Here is a 19,512-nt window from a genome sequence, read left to right as displayed (position 1 = left end):
GAGAAAGGCTTTTAATGGGATGATCTCATTCTAAGATTCAAATTCAATATATTTAGACTGGTTGACTGAATTGGATCTTGTGTGTGTGTCTCTCTGTGCATGTGTGTTTTCTTATGTGTACATATTTGTGATTGTGTGGCTGTTATAGATTTTTTTGCTGATTTTTTTCATTTAACAAGTATAGTTGAGGGACCTTCAGCATGTTCAGCATTTTTTCAGCTGTCCATTTTTGCTTTTCCAATTTTTCTGTTTAAGTTATTACTATTGTGCTAAATCATACTATTTCTGCTATTTTATAAGATTTGTGCCAAATACCGTATTTGTGCCAAATATAGTATTTCTGATTAATTATAGTTTTTTCTACCAAATCATAGTACAGTATTTCTGCTTTTTATAGGGTTTGTGCTTAATATAGTATTTCTGCTAAATTATAGTATTTCTGCTTTTTATAGTATTTGTGCTAAATTATAGTATTTCTGCCAAATTATAATATTTGTGCTAAAACATAGTCTTAATTTAAAATTACAATATTCATAGTTCATCACAGTGTCTCTGGTAAATCACAATATTTCTGCTCTGTTGTACTATTTTTCTAAATCATAGTGTTTCTGTAATGTTTAAGTATTTTTGGCTAAATATATTCTTTCTGTTATCTTATACTATTTCTCCTAAATTCTTGTATTTTTGAGAAGTTATCATGTTTCTGGTAAGTTACAATATTTCTGCTAAATTCTGCTATGCTATTGTATCTCTGCCAAGTATTATGTTTCCTCTAAGATATTGCAGTTCTGCTAAGTTATTCCATTTTAGCAAACTTCTTTTGCTTCTGCAAAGTTTTTACAATTTCTGCAACTTTTCAGCTTTTTCAGCTACTTTTTGCATACAGCTTCAGCTTTAAAGCATCCACACTGCATTTTCGCAGGAAATGCAAATTTTTCTAGTTATTATTGTGTGGATGCTTTAAGCATCCACACTATTGAGTTCCTCTTGGGACTTCCGTACACTTTTTGGCACTTAACTACTTCCACAATTTTCAGTCGATCTTCACCGTTCAAATTTTAAACTATTCTGCTATTTCTGCTAATGTGTGCTATGTCTTTTGGTATTTTTCACTATTATACTTTTTAAAATATTAAGCTTAATTTGTCCCATTGAAATGAATGGGAAACTTCTGCAATTCTGCTAAAATTTGCTTGTTTTCGAAACTTAACTACTTCCTCATATTTTCACGTAGAACAAGCATTCAAACTTTAAAATGTTCTCAAATTATTGGGCTATTCAGGTATAAATCAGCTTTTTCAAATCTTTTACCGTTTTACTTTTATGCCTCTTAAAGTTTTCAGTTGCAAAATTGTGATTTTTCACAAAATACATGCGTTGTTATGGTTGCTATGCACTTGGCTTCCAGTGTGCCACTGAAGGTTTTGCAGTCTTCTCTTCATGTCCGAACAACTTCTTGCTACTTGCTCAATTTTCACTCAACTTCCACAAATTATACATCAAAACGTAGGTATTTTTGCTGGCTTTCCGAAAATGTCACTATCATTGTTGTGGGATTTATAGAATTTTGGCAAATCTCCTCAGACCAACACAAAGTCGCAAAACTCTCCATAGAAAGTCAATGGAGAGCTTGTTCAAAATCACCGCTTGATTTCTGTAATGAGAGGCATATTCCAATCGTCATATCTCCTTAACGAAGCAAAGTTAAGACATAAGGCTTGTCCCAGTATATCTTCAGACACTCCTGACGCTCACAATTCAAGAATTTTTTTCTCACCTATTGCCGTTCTGAAATGAGTTAGACTTGTTTGAGAGTAGGAAATTTGTCCTTCGCTCAGATTTCTTCAGATTTCAAACTCTGGAAATGAACCACTTTTTTCTCTCGTCATATCTTTTTAATGGATTTCCACAGAGACCTGAAAATTTCCATGATTGTTCACCAAAGCCTGCTGTCTCTTACGGTGAAAGAATGATATCGATACTCCAAATAGATTTAGAGTTAGAAAGCGTTGTTTGAGGGCAAGTCAAGGCAGTTTTTGCTTTGCTCTACTCAGTTATGGTGCATTAGAAGTCAAATATCTTTAATAATTCATATTTTAATGATAAATTGTCAACACTTTAAGATTCCCCCATCTCTTCTGAACAAAACGGTGTAAGAATGACCGTTCTAGCCCCTACGGTTAGGAAATTATGGTCATTTGTTTGAGGGGAGTCGTCATTACGAGAAATAGACTGCAAAAATCCTGTGTCTCTTTGTGCTGCGTGCACCTGTTTTGGCGGGAAAAAGTGCACAGGCTCTCTGATTGGTGGATTCAAATTGAGCAGCTCCCAGGCTGCTTGACTGAGCATGAAACTTGCTTCTCTCTCCCTGTGTGTGTGTGTGTGTGTGTGTGTGTGTGTGTGTGTGTGTGTGTGTGTGTGTGTGTGTGTGTGTGTGTGTGTGTGTGTGACAGAGAGAGAGAGAAAGCCTTTTTATGGGATGATCTCATTGTAAGATTCAAATTCAATATATTTAGACTGGTTGACTGAATTGGATCTTGTGTGTGTGTGTGAGAGAGAGAGAGAGAGAGAGAAAGAGAGAGACCCTCTTTAGGGCAGCATCTCATTGTTGGAAAAAATATAATATATTCAGACTGGTTGACTGGCATAGACCCTCTGTGTGTGTCTCTCTCTCTGTGCATTTGTGTATACATATTTGATTTTGTGTGTATCTGTTGGCTGTTCCTTCTTGTTTTTTAAATTTATTTTTATTTCTTTATTTTTTTTTTCACAGGTGAATAACAATTAGTTTTGAGGGAACTTAACCATGTTCCGTTTTTTTTTTCAGCTTGTCATCTTACATTTTCCAGTATTTTCACTTAAGTTATTACTATTCTGTTCAATCATAGTATTTGTTCTAAATCATTGTTATTATGCTATATTGTAGTATTTCTGCTAAATCATACTATTTCTACTATATTATATTTTTCTTTCTAAATATAGCATTTCTGCTATATAATTGTATTTCTGCTATGTTATAATATTTGTGCTAAACCAGAGTATTTGTGCTGAAACATGGTATTTCTGCCAAATTATAGTATTTCTGTCAAATTATAGTATTTGTGCTGAAACATAGTATTGATTTAAAATTACAATATTCATAGTTCAACACAGTGTCTCTGGTAAATCACAGTATTTCTGCTCTGTTGTACTATTTTTCTAAATCATAGTGTTTCTGTAATGCTTAAGTATTTTTGGCTAAATACATTCTTTCTGTTATCTTATATTATTTCTCCTAAATTCTTGTATTTTTGAGAAGTTATCATGTTTCTGGTAAGTTACAATATTTCTGCTAAGTTCTGGTATGCTATTGTATTTCTGCCAAGTATTATGTTTCCTCTAAGATATTGCAGTTCTGCTAAGTTATTCCATTTTAGCAAAGTTCCTTTGCTTCTGCAAAGTTTTTACAATTTCTGCAACTTTTCAGCCTTTTCAGCTAGTTTTTGCATACAGCTTCAGCTTTAAAGCATCCACACTGCATTTTCGCAGGAAATGCTAATTTTTCTAGTTGTGTGGATGCTTTAAGCATCCACACTATTGAGTTCCTGTTTCTCTTTATTCTTTATTATTATTATTATTATTCTAGTTGCTTCCGTACACTTTTTGGCACTTAACTACTTCCACAATTTTCAGCCGATTTTCACCGTTCAAATTTTAAACTATTCTGCTATTTCTGCTAATTTACGCTACGATTTTTGCTATTTTTAACTATTATACTTTTTAAAATATTAAGCTTTTTTCCTTTAATTTGTCCCATTGAAATGAATGGGAAACTTCTGCAATTCTGCTAAATTTTGCCTGTTTTTGAAACTTAACTACTTCCTCATATTTTCACCTAGAACAACCATTCAAATTTTAAAATGTTCACAAATTATTTGGCTATTCAGGTATGATTCAGCTTTTTCAAATCTTCTACTGTTTTACTTTTATGCCTCTTAAAGTTTTGAGTTGCAAAATTGTGATTTTTCACAAAATACATGTGTTGTTATGGTTGCTATGCTCTTGGCTTCCAGTGTGCCACTGAAGGTTTTGCAATTTTCACTTCATGTCCGAACAACTTCCTGCTACTTGCTCAATTTTCACTCAACTTCCACAAATTATACATCAAAACGTAGGTATTTTTGCTGGCTTTCAGAAAATGTCACCATCATTGTTGTGGGATTTATAGAATTTTTGCAAATCTCCTCAGACTAACACAAGGTCAGAAAACTCTCCATATAAAGTGAATGGAGAGCTTGTTCAAAATCACCGCTGGATTTCTGTAATGAGAGGCATATTCGAATCGTCATATCTCCTTAACGAAGCAAAGTTAAGACATGAGGCTTGTCCCCGAATATCTTCAGACACCCCTGACGCTCACAATTCAAGAATTTCTTTCTCACCTATTACCGTTCTGAAATGAGTTGGACTTGTTTGAGGGTAGGAAATTCGTCCTTCGCTCAGATTTCTTCAGATTTCAAACTGTGGAAATGAACCACTTTTTTCTCTCGTCATAACTTTTTGTTGGATTTCCACAGAGACCTGAAAATTTCCATGATTGTTCACCAAAGCCTGCTGTCTCTTACGGTGAAAGAATGATATCGATACTCCAAATAGATTTCGAGTTAGAAAGCGTTGTTTGAGGGCAAGTCAAGGCAGTTTTTGCTTCGCTCTACTCAGTTATGGTGCATTACAAGTCAAATATCTTTAATAATTCATATTTTAATGATAAATTGTAAACACTGGAAGATTCCCCCATCTCTTCTGAACAAAACGGTGTAAGAATGACCGCTCTAGCCCCTACGGTTTGGAAATTATGGTCATTTGTTTGAGGGGAGTCCTCACTATGAGAAATAGGCTGCAATAATCCTGTGCCTCTCTGTGCTGCGTGTGTAAAAAGAGGCACATGTTTTGGCGGGAAAAAGTACACAGGCTCTCTGATTGGTGGATTCAAATTCAGCAGCTCCCAGGCTGACCTAGAAACTTACTTCTCTCTCCCTGTGCATTTTTTTGCTGATTTTTTCATTTAACAAGTATATTTGAGGGACCCTCAGCATGTTCAGCATTTTTTCAGCTGTCCATTTTGCTTTTCCAATTTTTCTGTTTAACTTATTACTATTGTGCTAAATAATACTATTTCTGCTATTTTATAAGATTTGTGCCTAATATAGTATTTCTGCTAAATTACAATATTTCTGCTTTTTATACTATTTGTGCTAAAACATAGTATTTCTACTAAATGTAGTATTTATGCTTAATCATACTATTTCTGCTTTTTATGGGATTTGTGCCTAATATAGTATTTCTGCTTTTTATAGGATTTTTGCTCAAACATAGTATTTCTACTAAATGTAGTGTTTATGCTTAATCATCCTATTTCTGCTTTTTATAGGATTTGTGCTTAATATAGTATTTCTGCTAAATTATAGTATTTCTGCTTTTTATAGTATTTGTGCTAAAACATAGTATTTCTACTAAATGTAGTATTTATGCTTAATCATAGTATTTCTATATATTTCTGCCAGGTCCCCAGGCAGCCAATCCTCTGTGAGGACTGAGAAATTCAAATTTTCAAATCAAGGCCTGCACGGCTTCCCAGCCAATCATATATGTGTCCTGAGGCATTCAAATTTGCATATTGGGGCCTTCATGGCTTCTAAGCCAGCCAATCATATCTGAGGGCTGAGGAATTCAAATCCACAAATCAGGGCCTGCACAGCTTCCCAGCCAGCCAATCATATATGTGGTCTCAGGCATTCATATTTGCATATTGGGGAATTCGTGGCTTCTAAGTCAACAAGTCATCCATGTCATATATCTCTAAAAATTCACATTTTAATGATAAATTGTTAACACTGGAAGATTCCCCCATCTCTTCTGAACCAAACAGTGTAAGAATGACCGCTCTAGCCCCTACGGTTAGGAAATTATGGTCATTTGTTTGAGGGGAGTCCTCACTATGAGAAATAGGCTGCAATAATCCTGTGCCTCTCTGTGCTGCTGCGTGTGTAAAAAGATGCACCTGTTTTGGCGGGAAAACGTAAACAGCCACTCTGATTGGTGGATTTAAATTCGGCAGCTCTCTCCCTCTGTGTCTGTCTGTGTGTGTGTGTGTGTGTGTGTGTGTGTGTGTGTGTGTGTGTGTGTGTGTGTGTGTTTAGTGGGAGAGAGAGGACCCTGCCCTTATTTGGCAGCATGTCATTGTAGGATTTAAATTGAATATAGTTAGACTGATTGACTGGATTAGAGCCTGTGTTTGTGTGTCCCTCTCTGCATTTCTGTTTCAATATGCCTCCATATTTGTAATTTTGTAAGTTATTGCTATTCTGCTAAATCATAGTATTTCTGGTACTTTTTGGTACTTGTGCTAAATACAGTATTTCTGCTAAATTATAGTATTTCTGCTTTATTATACTATTTGTGCTAAAACATAGTATTTCTACTAAATGTAGTATTTCTGCTTTTTATACTATTTGTGCTAAATTATAATATTTCTGCTTTTTATACTATTTGTGCTAAATTATAATATTTCTGCTTTTTATACTATTTGTGCTAAAACATAGTATTTCTACTAAATGTAGTATTTCTGCTTTTTATACTATTTGTGCTAAATTATAATATTTCTGCTTTTTATACTATTTGTGCTAAATTATAATATTTCTGCTTTTTATACTATTTGTGCTAAATTATAATATTTCTGCTTTTTATACTATTTGTGCTAAATTATAATATTTCTGCTTTTTATACTATTTGTGCTAAATTATAATATTTCTGCTTTTTATACTATTTGTGCTAAAACATAGTATTTCTACTAAATGTAGTATTTCTGCTTTTTATACTATTTGTGCTAAATTATAATATTTCTGCTTTTTATACTATTTGTGCTAAATTATAATATTTCTGCTTTTTATACTATTTGTGCTAAATTATAATATTTCTGCTTTTTATACTATTTGTGCTAAAACATAGTATTTCTACTAAATGTAGTATTTCTGCTTTTTATACTATTTGTGCTAAATTATAATATTTCTGCTTTTTATACTATTTGTGCTAAATTATAATATTTCTGCTTTTTATACTATTTGTGCTAAATTATAATATTTCTGCTTTTTATAGTATTTGTGCTAAAACATAGTATTTCTACTAAATGTAGTATTTATGCTTAATCATAGTATTTCTATATATATCTGCCAGGTCCCCAGGCAGCCAATCCTCTGTGAGGACTGAGAAATTCAAATTTTCAAATCAGGGCCTGCACGGCTTCCCAGCCAATCATATATGTGTCCTGAGGCATTCAAATTTGCATATTGGGGCCTTCATGGCTTCTAAGCCAGCCAATCATATCTGAGGGCTGAGGAATTCAAATCCACAAATCAGGGCCTGCACAGCTTCCCAGCCAGCCAATCATGTATGTGGGCTCCAGGTATTTAAATTTGCATATTGGGGAATTCGTGGCTTCTAAGTGAACAAGTCATCCATGTCATATATCTCTAAAAATTCATATTTTAATGATAAATTGTCAACACTTGAAGATTCCCCCATCTCTTCTGAACAAAACGGTGTAAGAATGACCGCTCTAGCCCCTATGGTTAGGAAATTATGGTCATTTGTTTGAGGGGAATCCTCACTATGTGAAATAAACTGAAAGAAGCAGGTCTATGTCTCTGTGCTGCGTGTGTAAAAAGATGCACCTTTTTTGGCGGGAAAACGTAACAGCCTCTCTGATTGGTGGATTCAAATTCAGCAGCTCCCAGGCTGACCTAGAAACTTAGTCCTCTCTCCCTGTGTGTGTGTGTGTGTGTGTGTGTGTGTTTGTGTGTGTGTTTAGTGGGAGAGAGAGGACCCTGCCCTTATTTGACAGCATGTCATTGTAGGATTTAAATTGAACATAGTTAGACTGGTTGACTGGATTAGAGCCTGTGTTTGTGTGTCCCTCTGTGCATTTGTGTTTCAATAAGTTATTACTATTCTGCTAAATCATAGTATTTCTGGTACTTTTCGGTACTTGTGCTAAATACAGTATTTCTGCTAAATCATACTATTTCTGCTTTTCATAGGATTTATGCCTAATATAGTATTTCTGCTAAATTATAGTATTTCTGCTTTTTATAGGATTTGTGCCTAACATAGTATTTCTGCTAAATTATAGTATTTCTGCTTTTTATAGGATTTGTGCTTAACATAGTATTTCTGCTAAATTATAGTATTTCTGCTTTTTATACTATTTGTTCTAAATTATAGTATTTCTGCTTTTTATAGGATTTGTGCTTAATATAGTATTTCTGCTAAATTATAGTTTTTCTTCTTTTTATAATATTTGTGCTAAAACATAGTATTTCTACTAAATGTAGTATTTATGCTTAATAATAGTATTTCTATATATTTCTGCCAGGTCCCCAGGCAGCCAATCCTCTGTGAGGACTGAGACATTCAAATTTTCAAATCAGGGCCTGCACAGTTTCCCAGCCAATCAGATAAGTGTCCTGAGGCATTCAAATTTGCATATTGGGGCCTTCGTGGCTTCTAAGCCAGCCAATCATATCTGAGGGCTGAGGAATTCAAACCCACAAATCAGGGCCTGCACGGCTTCCCAGCCAGCCAATCACATATGTGGTCTCAGGCATTCAAATTTGCATATTGGGGAATTCGTGGCTTCTAAGTCAACAAGTCATCCATGTCATATATCTCTAAAAATTCATATTTTAATATTAAATTGTCAACACTTGAAGATTCCCCCATCTCTTCTGAACAAAACGGTGTAAGAATGACCGTTCTAGCCCCTACGGTTTGGAAATTATGGTCATTTGTTTGAGGGGAGTCCTCACTATGAGAAATAGGCTGCAATAATCCTGTGCCTCTCTCTGCTGCGTGTGTAAAAAGATGCACCTGTTTTGGCGGGAAAAAGTACACAGGCTCTCTGATTGGTGGATTCAAATTCAGCAGCTCCCAGGCTGACCTAGAAACTTACTTCTCTCTCCCTGTGTGTGTGTGTGTGTGTGTGTGTGTGTGTGTGTGTGTGTGTGTGTGTGTGTGTGTGTGTGTGTGTGACAGAGAGAGAGAGAGAGAGAGAGAGAGAGAGAGAGAGAGAGAGAGAAAGGCTTTTAATGGGATGATCTCATTCTAAGATTTAAATTCAATATATTTAGACTGGTTGACTGAATTGGATCTTGTGTGTGGGTCTCTCTGTGCATGTGTGTTTCCTCATGTGTACATATTTGTGATTGTGTGGCTGTAATAAATTTTTTTGCAGATTTTTGTCATTTAACAAGTATATTTGAGGGACCCTCAGCATGTTCAGCATTTTTTCAGCTGTCCATTTTGCTTTTCCAATTTTTCTGTTTAACTTATTACTATTGTGCTAAATCATACTATTTCTGCTATTTTATAAGATTTGTGCTTAATATGCTATTTCTGCTTTTATAGGATTTGTGCTTAATATAGTATTTCTGCTAAATTTAGTATTTCTGATTAATTATAGTTTTTCTACTAAATCATAGTACAGTATTTCTGCTTTTTATAGGATTTGTGCTTAATATAGTATTTCTGCTAAATTATAGTATTTCTGCCAAATTATAATATTTGTGCTAAAACATAGTCTCAATTTAAAATTACAATATTCATAGTTCATCACAGTGTCTCTGGTAAATCACAATATTTCTGCTCTGTTGTACTATTTTTCTAAATCATAGTGTTTCTGTAATGTTTAAGTATTTTTGGCTAAATATATTCTTTCTGTTATCTTATACTATTTCTCCTAAATTCTTGTATTTTTGAGAAGTTATCATGTTTCTGGTAAGTTACAATATTTCTGCTAAATTCTGCTATGCTATTGTATTTCTGCCAAGTATTATGTTTCCTCTAAGATATTGCAGTTCTGCTAAGTTATTCCATTTTAGCAAACTTCTTTTGCTTCTGCAAAGTTTTTACAATTTCTGCAACTTTTCAGCTTTTTCAGCTACTTTTTGCATACAGCTTCAGCTTTAAGCATCCACACTGCATTTTCGCAGGAAATGCAAATTTTTCTAGTTATTATTCTAGTTGCTTCCGTACACTTTTTGGCACTTAACTACTTCCACAATTTTCAGCCGATTTTCACCGTTCAAATTTTAAACTATTCTGCTATTTCTGCTAATTTACGCTATGATTTTTGCTATTTTTAACTATTATACTTTTTAAAATATTAAGCTTTTTTCCTTTAATTTGTCCCATTGAAATGAATGGGAAACTTCTGCAATTCTGCTAAAATTTGCTTGTTTTTGAAACTTAACTACTTCCTCATATTTTCACCTAGAACAACCATTCAAACTTTAAAATGTTCATAAATTATTGGGCTATTCAGGTATGATTCAGCTTTTTCAAATCTTTTACTGTTTTACTTTTATGCCTCTTAAAGTTTTGAGTTGCAAAATTGTGATTTTTCACAAAATACATGCGTTGTTATGGTTGCTATGCTCTTGGCTTCCAGTGTGTCACTGAAGGTTTTGCAATTTTCACTTCATGTCCGAACAACTTCTTGCTACTTGCTCAATTTTCACTCAACTTCCACAAATTATACATCAAAACGTAGGTATTTTTGCTGGCTTTCAGAAAATGTCACTATCATTGTTGTGGGATTTATAGAATTTTTGCAAATCTCCTCAGACCAACACAAGGTCTCAAAACTCTCCATATAAAGTCAATGGAGAGCTTGTTCAAAATCATCGCTGGGTTTCTGTAATGAGAGGCATATTCGAATCGTCATATCTCCTTAACGAAGCGACTTTAAGACATGAGGCTTGTCCCCGAATATCTTCAGACACCCCTGACGCTCACAATTCAAGAATTTCTTTCTCACCTATTACCGTTCTGAAATGAGTTGGACTTGTTTGAGGGTAGGAAATTTGTCCTTCGCTCAGATTTCTTCAGATTTAAAACTCTGGAAATGAACCACTTTTTTCTCTCGTCATAACTTTTTTTTGGATTTCCACAGAGACCTGAAAATTTCCATGACTGTTCACCAAAGCCTGCTGTCTCTTATGGTGAAAGAATGATATCGATACTCCAAATAGATTTCGAGTTACAAAGCGTTGTTTGAGGGCAAGTCAAGGCAGTTTTTGCTTCGCTCTACTCAGTTATGGTGCATTAGAAGTCAAATATCTTTAATAATTCATATTTTAATGATAAATTGTAAACACTGGAAGATTCCCCCATCTCTTCTGAACAAAACGGTGTAAGAATGACCGCTCTAGCCCCTACGGTTTGGAAATTATGGTCATTTGTTTGAGGGGAGTCCTCACTATGAGAAATAGGCTGCAATAATCCTGTGCCTCTCTGTGCTGCGTGTGTAAAAAGAGGCACATGTTTTGGCGGGAAAAAGTACACAGGCTCTCTGATTGGTGGATTCAAATTCAGCAGCTCCCAGGCTGACCTAGAAACTTACTTCTCTCTCCCTGTGCATTTTTTTGCTGATTTTTTCATTTAACAAGTATATTTGAGGGACCCTCAGCATGTTCAGCATTTTTTCAGCTGTCCATTTTGCTTTTCCAATTTTTCTGTTTAACTGATTACTATTGTTCTAAATCATACTATTTCTGCTATTTTATAAGATTTGTGCCTAATATAGTATTTCTGCTAAATTACAGTATTTCTGCTTTTTATACTATTTGTGCTAAAACATAGTATTTCTACTAAATGTAGTATTTATGCTTAATCATACTATTTCTGCTTTTTATGGGATTTGTGCCTAATATAGTATTTCTGCTTTTTATAGGATTTTTGCTCAAACATAATATTTCTACTAAATGTAGTGTTTATGCTTAATCATCCTATTTCTGCTTTTTATAGGATTTGTGCTTAATATAGTATTTCTGCTAAATTATAGTATTTCTGCTTTTTATAGTATTTGTGCTAAAACATAGTATTTCTACTAAATGTAGTATTTATGCTTAATCATAGTATTTCTATATATTTCTGCCAGGTCCCCAGGCAGCCAATCCTCTGTGAGGACTTAGACATTCAAATTTTCAAATCAGGGCCTGCACGGTTTCCCAGCCAATCATATATGTGTCCTGAGGCATTCAAATTTGCATATTGGGGCCTTCATGGCTTCTAAGCCAGCCAATCATATCTGAGGGCTGAGGAATTCAAATCCACAAATCAGGGCCTGCACAGCTTCCCAGCCAGCCAATCATGTATGTGGGCTCCAGGTATTCAAATTTGCATATTGGGGAATTCGTGGCTTCTAAGTCAACAAGTCATCCATGTCATATATCTCTAAAAATTCATATTTTAATGATAAATTGTCAACACTTGAAGATTCCCCCATCTCTTCTGAACAAAACGGTGTAAGAATGACCGCTCTAGCCCCTATGGTTAGGAAATTATGGTCATTTGTTTGAGGGGAGTCCTCACTATGTGAAATAAACTGAAAGAAGCAGGTCTATGTCTCTGTGCTGCGTGTGTAAAAAGATGCACCTGTTTTGGCGGGAAAACGTAAACAGCCTCTCTGATTGGTGGATTCAAATTCAGCAGCTCCCAGGCTGACCTAGAAACTTAGTCCTCTCTCCCTGTGTGTGTGTGTGTGTGTGTGTGTGTGTGTGTGTGTGTGTGTGTGTGTGTGTGTGTGTGTGTGTGTGTGTGTTTAGTGGGAGAGAGAGGACCCTGCCCTTATTTGGCAGCATGTCATTGTAGGATTTAAATTGAACATAGTTAGACTGGTTGACTGGATTAGAGCCTGTGTTTGTGTGTCCCTCTGTGCATTTGTGTTTCAATAAGTTATTACTATTCTGCTAAATCATAGTATTTCTGGTACTTTTCGGTACTTGTGCTAAATACAGTATTTCTGCTAAATCATACTATTTCTGCTTTTCAAAGGATTTATGCCTAATATAGTATTTCTGCTAAATTATAGTATTTCTGCTTTTTATAGGATTTGTGCCTAACATAGTATTTCTGCTAAATTATAGTATTTCTGCTTTTTATAGGATTTGTGCCTAACATAGTATTTCTGCTAAATTATAGTATTTCTGCTTTTTATAGGATTTGTGCTTAATATAGTATTTCTGCTAAATTATAGTTTTTCTTCTTTTTATAGGATTTGTGCTAAAACATAGTATTTCTACTAAATGTAGTATTTATGCTTAATAATAGTATTTCTATATATTTCTGCCAGGTCCCCAGGCAGCCAATCCTCTGTGAGGACTTAGACATTCAAATTTTCAAATCAGGGCCTGCACAGTTTCCCAGCCAATCAAATAAGTGTCCTGAGGCATTCAAATTTGCATATTGGGGCCTTCGTGGCTTCTAAGCCAGCCAATCATATCTGAGGGCTGAGGAATTCAAATCCACAAATCAGGGCCTGCACGGCTTCCCAGCCAGCCAATCACATATGTGGTCTCAGGCATTCAAATTTGCATATTGGGGAATTCGTGGCTTCTAAGTCAACAAGTCATCCATGTCATATATCTCTAAAAATTCATATTTTAATATTAAATTGTCAACACTTGAAGATTCCCCCATCTCTTCTGAACAAAACGGTGTAAGAATGACCGTTCTAGCTCCTACGGTTAGGAAATTACGGTCATTTGTTTGAGGGGAGTCGTCACTATGAGAAATAGACTGCAAAAATCCTGTGTCTCTCTGTGCTGCTGCGTGTGTAAACAGATGCACCTGTTTTGGTGGGGAAAAGTGCACAGCCTCTCTGATTGGTGGATTCAAATTCGCCAGCTCCCAGGCTGACCTAGAAACTTACTTCTCTCTCCCTGTGCATTTTTATGCTGATTTTTTCATTTAACAAGTATATTTGAGGGACCCTCAGCATGTTCAGCATTTTTTCAGCTGTCCATTTTGCTTTTCCAATTTTTCTGTTTAACTTATTACTATTGTGCTAAATCATACTGTTTCTGCTATTTCATAAGATTTGTGCTTAATATAGTATTTCTGCTTTTTATAGAATTTGTGCTTAATATAGTATTTCTGCTTTTTATATGATTTGTGCTTAATATGGTATTTCTGCTAAATTATAGTATTTCTGCTTTTTATAGGATTTGTGCTAAAACATAGTATTTCTACTAAATGTAGTATTTATGCTTAATCATAGTATTTCTATATATTTCTGCCTGGTCCCCAGGCAGCCAATCCTCTGTGAGGACTTAGACATTCAAATTTTCAAATCAGGTCCTGCACGGTTTCCCAGCCAATCATATATGTGTCCTGAGGCATTCAAATTTGCATATTGGGGACTTCATGGCTTCTAAGCCAGCCAATCATATCTGAGGGCTGAGGAATTCAAATCCACAAATCAGGGCCTGCACAGCTTCCCAGCCAGCCAATCATGTATGTGGGCTCCAGGTATTCAAATTTGCATATTGGGGAATTCGTGGCTTCTAAGTCAACAAGTCATCCGTGTCATTTATCTCTAAAAATTCATATTTTAATGATAAATTGTCAACACTTGAAGATTCCCCCATCTCTTCTGAACAAAACGGTGTAAGAATGACCGTTCTAGCTCCTACGGTTAGGAAATTATGGTCATTTGTTTGAGGGGAGTCGTCATTATGAGAAATAGACTGCAATGATCCTGTGTCTCTCTGTGCTGCGTGTGTAAAAAGGATGCACCTGTTTTGGAGGGAAAGAGTGCACAGGCTCTCTGTCTGATTGGTGGATTCAAATTCAGCAGCTCCCAGGCTGACCTAGAAACTCACTTTTCTCTCCCTGTGTGTGTGTGTGTGTGTGTGTGTGTGTGTGTGTGTGTGTGTGTGTGTGTGTGTGTGTGTGTGTGTGACAGAGAGAGAGAGAGAGAGAAAGGCTTTTAATGGGATGATCTCATTCTAAGATTCAAATTCAATATATTTAGACTGGTTTACTGAATTGGATCTTGTGTGTGTGTCTCTCTGTGCATGTGTGTTTTCTTATGTGTACATATTTGTGATTGTGTGGCTGTTATAGATTTTTTTGCTGATTTTTTTCATTTAACAAGGATAGTTGAGGGACTTTCAGCATGTTCATCATTTTTTCAGCTGTCCATTTTTGCTTTTCCAATTTTTCTGTTTAAGTTATTACTATTGTGCTAAATCATACTATTTCTGCTATTTTATAAGATTTGTGCCAAATACCGTATTTCTGCCAAATATAGTATTTCTGATTAATTATAGTTTTTTCTACCAAATCATAGTACAGTATTTCTGCTTTTTATAGGGTTTGTGCTTAATATAGTATTTCTGCTAAATTATAGTATTTCTGCTTTTTATAGTATTTGTGCTAAATTATAGTATTTCTGCCAAATTATAATATTTGTGCTAAAACATAGTCTTAATTTAAAATTACAATATTCATAGTTCATCACAGTGTCTCTGGTAAATCACAATATTTCTGCTCTGTTGTACTATTTTTCTAAATCATAGTGTTTCTGTAATGTTTAAGTATTTTTGGCTAAATATATTCTTTCTGTTATCTTATACTATTTCTCCTAAATTCTTGTATTTTTGAGAAGTTATCATGTTTCTGGTAAGTTACAATATTTCTGCTAAATTCTGCTATGCTATTGTATTTCTGCCAAGTATTATGTTTCCTCTAAGATATTGCAGTTCTGCTAAGTTATTCCATTTTAGCAAACTTCTTTTGCTTCTGCAAAGTTTTTACAATTTCTGCAACTTTTCAGCTTTTTCAGCTACTTTTTGCATACAGCTTCAGCTTTAAGCATCCACACTGCATTTTCGCAGGAAATGCAAATTTTTCTAGTTCCAGTTGCTTCCGTACACTTTTTGGCACTTAAGTACTTCCACAATTTTCAGCCGATTTTCACCGTTCAAATTTTAAACTATTCTGCTATTTCTGCTAATGATCGCTATGACTTTTGCTATTTTTTGCTATTATACTTTTTAAAATATTCCACTTTTTTCCTTTAATTTGTCCCATTGAAATGAATGGGAAACTTCCAAAATTCTGCTAAATTTTGCTTGTTTTTGAAACTTAACTACTTCCTCATACTTTCACCTAGAACAACCATTCAAACTTTAAAATGTTCACAAATTATTGGGCTATTCATGTATTATTCAGCTTTTTCAAATCTTTTACCATTTTACTTTTATGCCTCTTAAAGTTTTGAGTTGCACAATTGTGATTTTTCACAAAATACATGCGTTGTTATGGTTGCTATGCTCTTGGCTTCCAGTGTGTCACTGAAGGTTTTGCAATTTTCACTTCATGTCCGAACAACTTCTTGCTACTTGCTCAATTTTCACTCAACTTCCACAAATTATACATCAAAACGTAGGTATTTTTGCTGGCTTTCAGAAAATGTCACTATCATTGTTGTGGGATTTATAGAATTTTGGCAAATCTCCTCACACCAACACAAGGTCAGAAAACTCTTCATACAAAGTCAATGGAGAGTTTGTTCAAAATCATGGCTGGATTTCTGTAATGAGAGGCATATTCGAATCGTCATATCTCCTTAACGAAGCAAAGTTAAGACATGAGGCTTGTCCTGGTATATCTTCAGACACTCCTGACGCTCACAATTCAAGAATTGTTTTCTCACCTATTACCATTTGGCCATGAATTATGTTTGTTTGAGGGTAGGAAATTTGTCCCTCGCTCAGATTTCTTCAGATTTCAAACTGTGGAAATGAACCACTTTTTTCTCTCGTCATAACTTTTTGTTGGATTTCCACAGAGACCTGAAAATTTCCATGACTGTTCACCAAAGCCTGCTGTCTCTTACGGTGAAAGAATGATATCGATACTCCAAATAGATTTCGAGTTACAAAGCGTTGTTTGAGGGCAAGTCAAGCCAGTTTTTGCTTCGCTCTACTCAGTTATGGTGCATTAGAAGTCAAATATCTTTAATAATTCACATTTTAATGATAAATTGTCAACTCTGGAAGATTCCCCCATCTCTTCTGAACAAAACGGTGTAAGAATGACCGCTCTAGCCCCTACGGTTAGGAAATTATGGTCATTTGTTTGAGGGGAGTCGTCACTATGAGAAATAGGCTGCAATAATCCTGTGCCTCTCTGTGCTGCGTGTGTAAAAAGATGCACCTGTTTTGGCGGGAAAAAGTACACAGGCTCTCTGATTGGTGGATTCAAATTCAGCAGCTCCCAGGCTGACCTAGAAACTTACTTCTCTCTCCCTGTGCATTTTTTTGCTGATTTTTTCATTTAACAAGTATATTTGAGGGACCCTCAGCATGTTCAGCATTTTTTCAGCTGTCCATTTTGCTTTTCCAATTTTTCTGTTTAACTTATTACTATTGTGCTAAATCATACTATTTCTGCTATTTTATAAGATTTGTGCAAAATATAGTATTTCTGATTATTTATAGTTTTTCTACTAAATCATAGTACAGTATTTCTGCTTTTTATAGGATTTGTGCTAAAACATAGTATTTCTACTAAATGTAGTATTTATGCTTAATCATACTTTTTCTGCTTTTTATAGGATTTGTGCCTAATATAGTATTTCTGCTAAATTGCAGTATTTATGCTTTTTATACTATTTGTGCTAAAACATAGTATTTCTATTAAATGTAGTATTTATGCTTAATCATACTATTTCTGCTTTTTATAGGATTTGTGCTTAATATAGTATTTCTGCTAAATTATAGTATTTCTGCTTTTTATAGTATTTGTGCTAAAACATAGTATTTCTACTAAATGTAGTATTTATGCTTAATCATAGTATTTCTATATATTTCTGCCAGGTCCCCAGGCAGCCAATCCTCTGTGAGGACTTAGACATTCAAATTTTCAAATCAGGGCCTGCACGGTTTCCCAGCCAATCATATATGTGTCCTGAGGCATTCAAATTTGCATATTGGGGCCTTCATGGCTTCTAAGCCAGCCAATCATATCTGAGGGCTGAGGAATTCAAATCCACAAATCAGGGCCTGCACAGCTTCCCAGCCAGCCAATCATGTTTGTGGGCTCCAGGTATTCAAATTTGCATATTGGGGAATTTGTGGCTTCTAAGTCAACAAGTCATCCATGTCATATATCTCTAAAAATTCATATTTTAATGATAAATTGTCAACACTTGAAGATTCCCCCATCTCTTCTGAACAAAACGGTGTAAGAATGACCGCTCTAGCCCCTATGGTTAGGAAATTATGGTCATTTGTTTGAGGGGAATCCTCACTATGTGAAATAAACTGAAAGAAGCAGGTCTATGTCTCTGTGCTGCGTGTGTAAAAAGATGCACCTGTTTTGGCGGGAAAACGTAAACAGCCTCTCTGATTGGTGGATTCAAATTTAGCAGCTCCCAGGCTGACCTAGAAACTTAGTCCTCTCTCCCTGTGTGTGTGTGTGTGTGTGTGTGTGTGTGTGTGTGTGTGTGTGTGTGTGTGTGTGTGTGTGTGTGTGTGTGTGTGTGTGTTTAGTGGGAGAGAGAGGACCCTGCCCTTATTTGGCAGCATGTCATTGTAGGATTTAACACTAGGAAGGCCCAGAGCCCAGCCATTTGGCTTTTCTACCTTTAAAACCCGGAGAGCAGCCAAATGGCTGGTAGGCTTTTAGCTAAGCTTTAGCTTCAGGCAAGTGGAAGCTAAATTGGCTAGTCATTCATATGTAAATTGGGTTGTTACCTGGGAATTCTGGAGGGAGGGGAGTGGGGGTGTGTGGATGAGGGGGTGGGGGAGCTGCTAAAAGCGGTGAGCTTCCTTTTGTTTCATCTTGATGCATTCTCAATCATCCAGGGAAACAAATCTCCAAAAGTCACCAACTTGGAGTGTTTCAGTTTGCCATCTTAGGGAGAAATCAACACACATGGGTGTATGTCCTTTGTTGCTGAGATTTATTGATAAAAACAGTACAAAAAATCAACCATTTGTACACATTTTTACAAATAATTATAAAAAGTGAGTGAGTACATTTCAACATTTTCAGCAATCACTCACAATCCTGGCACTGCCATGGTATCTGTAGTCTGCATTTACCACATGTGTATCTGTTGCAGTGAACACATCGCACAGTGGCATGATTGTTCTTGCAATTGTGTTTGACCTGACACATGGCTCTTTTTCCAGGGCTAGGTGTGGAGGGTTGTGTCAAAGGCAACTGTTCTTTTCTTGCCTTCTTCGCAGCTACATGAGAGTGAGCTAACTCCCTTGCAAGCTCCACCAGGAAGTCCACCCGTCTTTCCTTCGTCCCGGAGCATGCTTGATACAGCACATGTGCATTCAGTGCTGCCATGTCAATCATGTTATAAAACACGGCAACTGGCCAGCGCCGTGTTCCTCTGCGGACAGTGTACTCCCGAACCATCTGGTCCATCACATCCACGCCACACTTTGTTTTGTTGTAAAGGGTGACAGTGTTTGGCTTCCTTTTGGTAGTGTTATCAGTCTGAACCACGCCGTGCATGCTGCTAAGAATATAGACTGTCTTCTTCCGTTTGGCCGCATACGCCGTCAGCGTGGCAGCAGAGGTTGAAAACACCTAAGAAATAAGATAAATTGTTATTTCCATAGCACTTTTACACACAATGAAACACATAAACATAGAACCAGAAAAGAC

General features: G+C 35.7%; 1 protein-coding gene across 1 annotated transcript in view; it reads right to left on the bottom strand.

The window, feature by feature from the left end:
• LOC308406609 (piggyBac transposable element-derived protein 4-like) overlaps positions 1–19,512 on the bottom strand; it is a gene marked incomplete at both ends in the record, with an annotated part of 34,956 nt that overhangs the window by 14,651 nt on the left and 793 nt on the right. The window contains one exon of the mRNA XM_080897689.1: positions 19,005–19,434. Coding sequence (XP_080753815.1) covers positions 19,005–19,434 — 430 coding nt within the window. The remainder of the gene's footprint in view (positions 1–19,004; positions 19,435–19,512) is intronic.

This window comes from Rhamphochromis sp. 'chilingali' (genome assembly GCF_963969265.1).
Source record: "Rhamphochromis sp. 'chilingali' genome assembly, chromosome: 12".
Taxonomy (NCBI): Eukaryota; Metazoa; Chordata; class Actinopteri; order Cichliformes; family Cichlidae; genus Rhamphochromis; species Rhamphochromis sp. 'chilingali'.
The sequence above is the reverse complement of the archived record's forward strand: the minus strand, read 5'-3'. Positions and strand labels throughout refer to the sequence as shown.